General features: G+C 33.1%; 1 protein-coding gene across 3 annotated transcripts; it reads left to right on the top strand.

The window, feature by feature from the left end:
• Positions 1–997: 997 nt before the first annotated feature.
• Positions 998–4,921, top strand: LOC145057086 (homeobox protein knotted-1-like 2). 3 transcript variants are annotated; one of them, XM_079004852.1, is made up of 7 exons: positions 998–1,718; positions 1,915–2,190; positions 2,283–2,403; positions 2,472–2,671; positions 4,124–4,255; positions 4,350–4,486; positions 4,586–4,921. In XM_079004852.1, the coding sequence occupies exons 1-7, from the start codon at positions 1,224–1,226 to the stop codon at positions 4,629–4,631; spliced, it is 1,407 nt and encodes a 468-aa protein (XP_078860978.1). In that variant the 5' UTR covers positions 998–1,223; the 3' UTR covers positions 4,632–4,921. The 3 variants fall into 3 exon arrangements, with proteins under 3 accessions (XP_078860978.1, XP_078860980.1, XP_078860979.1); XM_079004854.1 differs by having other exon boundaries at positions 4,597–4,921; XM_079004853.1 differs by having other exon boundaries at positions 999–1,718; positions 4,589–4,921.
• The last annotated feature ends 2,973 nt before the right edge of the window (positions 4,922–7,894 follow it).

Consider the following 7,894-nt stretch of genomic DNA (forward strand, 5'->3'; position numbering starts at 1 on the left):
GGCGGTTTGCAACGTTTGTGTTTACGAACTTCAATTTAGCATCAAACGATGCTATTGCATAATTTGTGTCTCATGATTAACCGCGAAGTTAAATGCGATTGTGGTGGTTTTGCAAAGCACAATACCATTATAGATGTTTGAAGACATGCAAAAGGATGTTGATAAATGAAAGGGCTATTGGAATCAAAACTTATTCCTAAAAGTGGGTTGTGTCAAAAGGGCATTGCAAATATGGTATATGATGCTGAATTGGATTTCATGTTTACATGATGAAGAATTCATTGTAGTTCACAATGTCTAGGGAATGAACTTTGATACATATTTAATAGGTATACAAACTTTTTTGAAACGAGCTAACGATGGATCCAACATCCGACATACATATACGCCCAAGCTCTGTCTAATCGAGCTTGTCTTAATGTGTGGACACCTTCTCTTATATACACCCTCACGCCTTTAACATTCAGATTCAAAGCTACACACATACCCATTAGTAGACAAGTATGAAACATACGTTTTCCATGGTGGTCCAGGTTTGTATCGAACTTGATAGGTATTTTGGACAATAGTGAAAGAGTATAATTTTATTTGGTTAGATGTTTCATATCGACATAAATAAAAGTGATTGTATTTATGCTAACAAATATACATGGCCTATTATCTACATGCATTAGGTTAATGGGCCGAAAATATTCTTCTTTCATATAAGTATTATCCAAATTAATTTATTTGTTAACTTGTCAACCGACTGATCTAGATTTAAGATCACCATTATAGTATTTAAAAGTGCTTATTGAGTGAAGATTAATTATATTTTATGTGTTATGATCAAAATTTTACTATACTTGCATACATTAGAGTTATATAATCTTCTTTAATCAATATCATTTTACCTAAAATTAATATAATTATGTAAATGAATGATGGGAGTAGTTTTCCTTTTCTTTACTTTTTCCGTTTTTCCAACAATGTCACTTTCTTGTTTTCACTCCTCTATCTTCCTTCCTACAACTGTCCACTCTCTACTCTCTACACTGTATCTATTCTATTAACTCTCTCTAGTCTCTAAGCTATAAAAACCTGTTCATCGTCTTCATATGTAGCCTTTTTCTCTCCATTCATCGTCTGTAGAAGCTAAAAGCTAAAGCCTGATTCAACACCTCCGCCGTCGTCAAATTTTCACCCACTGGCCACTACCCTATCATCGCCGGCGGACTTCTTTAATGGCGTTTCATCCTAATCATCTCCAACAACAGATGGCTCTACAGCAACATTTCTCCGACACCGACAACAATTCCGTCCTTCGTACAATTCTCCCGGACCACCATCACCTCGCCGTCGCCGCCCAGTCTTCTTCTCCTTCTTCACGTTCCGCCGGAAAAGACCATTGGCTCAATAGCGCGATTCTCCGGCAACAAGGTCAGTACGCTGGTGGGGCTACCGACGGGAGTAATAATTTCCTCAACTTGCAAACCAACAATAATTCGGATTCGCCAGTGTCAACGTCTTCACAGCATCTTCATCATCATCACCATCATCAACAAGGTGGGAATAATAACCAGTGGCTATCGAGATCGATGCTGCAAAGAAACGTTAGTGATGTTGGAGGAGACGACATCGTTACCCAAGTCTCCAATGATTCGATTATCGCCGCTATGTCATCTCATGATTCTCCTGATTTAAACAACAATCAATCCAGAAACATCGTCAACAGTCAGGTTAGATTGAAACCTCCGACTTTTCAATTTTCAGTTTTCATCGTAAAAAGAAAGATCTACCCAATTTTCCAACTACTTCAAACCATCTTTATAACCACAAATGCTCTGTTTTAACATCCACCAACACCAATTGGTTTAATTCCCAATTGGGTTATTCAAAACACAGCCAATATGATACCTTCAACGATATTTACAGGTCGATAACAATGGCGGAGGCGAGCTTGGGGAGAGTGAAGACGGAGGTGGCGACGTTAACTGGCAAAATGCGAGATACAAAGCAGAAGTATTATCACATCCGCTGTATGAACAATTATTATCAGCTCATGTCGCTTGTTTGAGAATCGCAACTCCCGTTGACCAATTACCCAGAATCGATGCACAGTTAGCACAATCACAGCATGTTGTATCAAAGTATTCGGGTTTTGAAGGACAGAGTAATCTTGGTGATGATAAAGAACTTGATCAATTCATGGTATGCATCTTTCTTCTTAATCTTATAATCTTATAATCTTAAAATCTTAAACTGATTGTATTATGATCTGGTGTTGGAAACATGAAACGCAGACTCATTATGTTCTGTTACTTTGTTCTTTCAAAGAACAATTACAACAACACGTTCGTGTTCATGCAATGGAAGCAGTAATGGCGTGTTGGGAGATTGAACAATCGTTACAAAGCTTAACAGGTTTGTTTTTTTGGTTGTATTTTATGTTATGAAAAGTTTATTAATTATTATTTTTGGTTGTTGAAAAGGAGTGTCACCTGGAGAAGGTACAGGTGCAACAATGTCAGATGATGATGAAGATCAAGTGGATGAAAGTGATAATGCAAATTTATTTGATGGGAGTTTTGATGGACATGATAGCATGGGATTCGGGCCTCTAGTTCCAACTGAGAGTGAGAGATCGTTAATGGAGCGTGTAAGGCAAGAGCTTAAGCACGAGCTCAAACAGGTAAAATTTAACTGAAAAACTAGCTGATGTTTGAAAAAATAATTGTTTATTTACCTGATAAACTACATTTTGATTTGACGATCATAACAAATTAAAGAAAAAAATAAACATGTTAGGGAACATGTAAAGATCGGCTTACAAAACTACTTGTTAGCCGAAAAAATATCTGTTTATTTAACTAATAAACTACATTTTGATTTGATGAACATAACAAATTAAAGAAAAACTCGAAAAATAAACATGTTAGGGAAAAATATTATTGTTTCTTTTTCTTTCTCTCAATAAACAACTACAATTGGGAAGTTTTTCCATTAACAAGATATTTAGTACCAACTCAAGAAATGGAAAAACTTAATATATCCACTATAGAAAAACTTTTTTATAAAGCTTTTTTATGGGTCCTATAGAAAAGATATACAAATGAATTAAAAATTATTATACTTGTGAAAGGGCTCCATGTAAGAGCTTAGATCTTGTAATTTTACAAGTAACGTAAATAAGTTTTGGGGACAAAAAAGCTCTTCTTTATAGCTTTTTTAACCCAAAAAAAAAGACACTCACCAATGGCAATGAGTTTCTATTATTGACGCTCTAAGTGTTGTTTTGATGAGGTGCTCTATAGATAAATAGATAAAAGGATGTTAAAACAATATTTGAAAAAAATAAGGGCACCCTAAAGGAAATGGAAGGAAAAAAATAAATTAAAACAAGTACATACCACCTCATAAATGGAAGAAAAAAGTAAATTAAAACGAGTTTATAAAATTTAACCACTTCATATGTCGACGAATTATCATGTTTGGTTGTTCTTTAGTAATGAAAGAAATGAATGTTCACATAACTTTTTATATTTTATGTAAATACAATATATAATTTCAACTTTATTTCATGCATGATTTCAATTATAATTTTAACTTTTTATTTACAAAAGTACTATTATTAAAATAAAGATAACAAGATCTTATTAAAACCAATATAACTCATAATCCCTATTCTAATAAAAGAATATATTTAATCTCCTATCGACAAGTGTCATATAATTAGAGTTTCTCATTAATGTTATATATCACCAATTATGTCATTTGTCAACCTATTAATTATACAATTTAAATTTCAAATTTTAAATTTCCACTATAATTACACTAATTAATAATTGATTATCCATTTTAAATTTTAAATTTTAAAGTTTTCACTCTAATTATATTAAATTCATAGCATTAGATTGAAAAACAAAATAAAATTAATACAGATTATAAGGTGATATAACTTCAAGTATTTATTAAAATCTACAATTATAATTTTATATAATAAAAAAATATCTCTTAATTAATAATTTATTTAAAATAATTGATTAATAATTTTAATTTTTTAATATGAAAAATTAATTAATTTTATAACCGTGTTTCTCACGGTTATAAACTGTATGTTTTATATATAATTGGTAAATATTAGGGTTACAAGGAGAAGATTGTGGATATTAGGGAGGAAATTTTACGCAAAAGAAGAGCAGGAAAACTTCCCGGCGACACCACGTCTGTGTTAAAATCATGGTGGCAATCACATGCCAAATGGCCATACCCCACCGTGAGTCTTCCAAATTCGCCATTAATACACCATCATTTTGACTATTTCGAGTCAAAATTGTTGACTTTTTTTTTGACGCGTTTGCAATTTACAGGAAGAAGATAAGGCAAGATTGGTACAGGAAACGGGGTTACAATTGAAGCAGATAAACAATTGGTTTATTAATCAAAGGAAGCGAAATTGGCATAGCAATCCTTCTTCTTCTACAGTCTTGAAGACTAAACGCAAAAGGTATTACATCTTATTAACGTAACCAGTTATTAGATTTATAAAAAAATTTCATGAAAATGTGATGAATATTGAATACCCACTAACCCTAATCACAAAAAGAAGCAATGCAGGTGATAAAAGCAGTGATCATAACATGTTAAACTAAGCACATTTATCAATGGAATGATGATCTAGTTGAAGGTTTGAAGAGAAAGATGAAAATGGTGTAAGGTTAAGAAGTTTGAGCTTTGAGAGTCATGTATATGACTAAAAAACTGAAATTTCGGATACGTTTATGTATCTATCAGTTTTGTGTGAATAGGATAAGGGCATGTACATGTACATAATAAGATAGCATGTGGTGATTAGTATTTAGTAATGCATGTGACATATGTTCTTTGAACTACTTTGATCATGTAAACCATGTTAATTCTTGCGTGTTCTTTATTTGAATAACCCTCGCACCAATCTTATGGTTTTTATAATGAACAATGACACATTGACATGGAAATACTATTTTGGCCAACTTGGGTTTGACTTTCGGGTATGTAAAATTTGAAAATATATATATATATATATATATATATATATATATATATATATATATATATATATATATATATATATATATATATATATATATAGAAGTTGAAATAATTTACTATTGAGGTACAAATCTACAAGGTATAAGAATTCAAAGAATAGCTTTCATGAATTTATAATTCAATAAAAGTAAATTCCAAGTTTTGTCCTATGGCATCAATTAACGTATAGATTTAGTATAAGTTATCGTTTATTGCCTTTTTAGGTCAAAAAGAGTTATTTTATAATGATTTGGTGTTGAATAATTGTCGTTTGATGATTACTTTTTGCCAATATCTACCGCATTTGCAAATGCATGCATTTGCGTTTTTGTCATTTTTTTACATCAATCTTTCTTAAGCTTTTTTTTTTAATAAGACCATCTCATCAAATGCATGCATTTGCGTTTTTGACATTTTTTTTACACCAATCTTTTTTTAAGCTTTTATCTTCTTTTTTTTTTTTTTAATAAGACCATCTCATCCTCGACGTAATATTTTCTAAATCAAAACGAAATATCAACCCAAATATGATTTAGGATTATAACCCATTAAATGTCATCACAAATATTATTTTTTGCCCCATTGGAACATAGTTGTGATTATGGGCTTATGGCCCATTACATGTCAAAGTATCCAACCCGTTATTTTCATTCCAAACTTGCATTCTTTTAACTAAAAAACCTATAAAAACACCATAGAATTAGGGTTGGTTTATATATATATATATATATATATATATATATATATATATATATATATATATATATATATATATATATATATATATATATATATATATATATATATATATAAAAGGCTCCAAAGTCTGTTTTCCTATCAAAGAAACTATCAAAAGATGGAACAAGCGGATTCATCGTGTGCAGGCCCGACCCAATAGGTGGGGCAAACTTAGCCCAGGGTCCGTAATTGATTGGGCCCTAACTCTGTGTATATATAGTTTATATATATGTTGTAGTATATGCTTAAAATAAATGAAATCAACTTTCAGCTTACTTGGCTTGTTTGGTTTGTGTTATAATCGACTGGAGTTCAAATCTTTGTGTCATCATCAATTTCATTTTTGCTGATAAGTTTTCCTTTGTTTATTAATAACTTAATTATTTAACAGAAGCCTAAACATTCATTCTGTGGTTGGTTACTTTCTGTTTCTCCCCCTGGCAATATGGTATATGGTATAGGTTCAAATCTTAGTGTGATCAAGTTCTTTTTGTTATTATTTTTTTTTTGTTAAATTAACTTAAATATTTTGAAACACATTTTCTATATACATCTATTTTATATAATAACAATAACTTGTCGTCTTTATAAAATTGTTAGCTAGTTATAATTTTTTTTCCTCAAATTATGTAAGTTTAAGGGGGCTTTTTTTGTTTATGTCTCGGGCAGTCGGGCTCCAAATATATTTAGGCCAACCTTGATTATATATATATATATATATATATATATATATATATATATATATATATATATATATATATATATATATATAAAACAAATATTTTTTCTTGAATCTCATCTATTTGAAACCCCCAAGACTATTCAACTTATACAATTTAATTTATTGATTAATTAAAATGTTATGATTTGTTGCTTCCAAAACTATTGAAATCGTAATGTTTAATTGACAAGTTAAATGAAATATTTAACATGTAGAAGAGCATTATAGTTTGCATAGTGCATGTTTATCAACACAAAATAATAGATTATATTGGTAGGGTTTGAAGAGTTGTGTGAGTGGTTCTATGGATACTGTAACACCCAAAGTTTTGAAGGCCAAGAAAGGAAAGAAAACCCTAAGTTTAGGGGTCGACTCGGCGAGTCCGAGCGGGATCCGGGTCGAGGAGTAAGTGACCGACTCGGCGAGTAGGCCAAGGTGACTCGACGAGTCTGGTCTGTGCGTGGAAAACCCTAAATCCGGGACTTGGAGCCTATATAAACGTCTTAATCTTCTTCTTAGGGTTCCCTTACTGCCTCTTCAGCCCTGGATACCAAACCCTAGCCGTCATAACCTTTGATTGAGCCATTTGTTGCCTTGGAAGGTGCATTAAAGCTTGGAGAAGGAAGAAGGAACTTGGAGGAGCAAGAAGGGACTATAGATCTGGAGTTTGTGGAGAATTTCTGAGATATTGAAGGTAATAAGTCGTCCCTCTCTCCTTTAGGTCTTCCATGGTTGTGAGATTTGGGGCTCTTAAGACATGATTTGACACCCATTTGACTTAGAAGCCGGATCTGGAGTTGCTACTTCAGATCCAAGTGTGTTATGGACTAGAGAAGCATAAAGTATCAGCCCTTGAGTCAATGTTGAAGCCCCTTGGCCTTAAACCCTAGTTTATGGTGTATTTTGCTTAGATCTCCTTCTCTACACGTAAAGTTTGCAACTTTACGTGAGGAATAGGCTTGGGAAGGGTAGATCTATAGATTTGAGTCCCTGCATGACTCAAAAGTCCTCTGCATGTATGAAGGATCGGATGGACTCGGCGAGTCCTTTGAGTGGACTCGGCGAGTAGCTTGAAGATGAGGAGGAACTCAACGAGTGGGATGAACAGCTCGTCGAGTCGGATGAAGTTGGGTATGAACTCGGCGAGTTGGATGAAGATTGTCTTGGACTCGGCGAGTCTGTTCTTGGACTCGGCGAGTCAAGTCGTGAAACCCCAAACCCTTCGAGTTTAGACTCGAATCAGTGAGTCGATTAGAGACTCGGTGAGTTGGACAGGTCAGGACTCGGAAATCGGTAGACTCGGCGAGTCATGGACTGACTCGGCGAGTAGAGTCGCGAGTGGAAGAACTCTGGAATTATGAACTTGGCGAGTCAGTAGGGTGACTC

The sequence above is a fragment of the Lactuca serriola genome, chromosome 6 (genome assembly GCF_051521515.1).
Source record: "Lactuca serriola cultivar US96UC23 chromosome 6, Lser_US96UC23_V15, whole genome shotgun sequence".
Taxonomy (NCBI): Eukaryota; Viridiplantae; Streptophyta; class Magnoliopsida; order Asterales; family Asteraceae; genus Lactuca; species Lactuca serriola.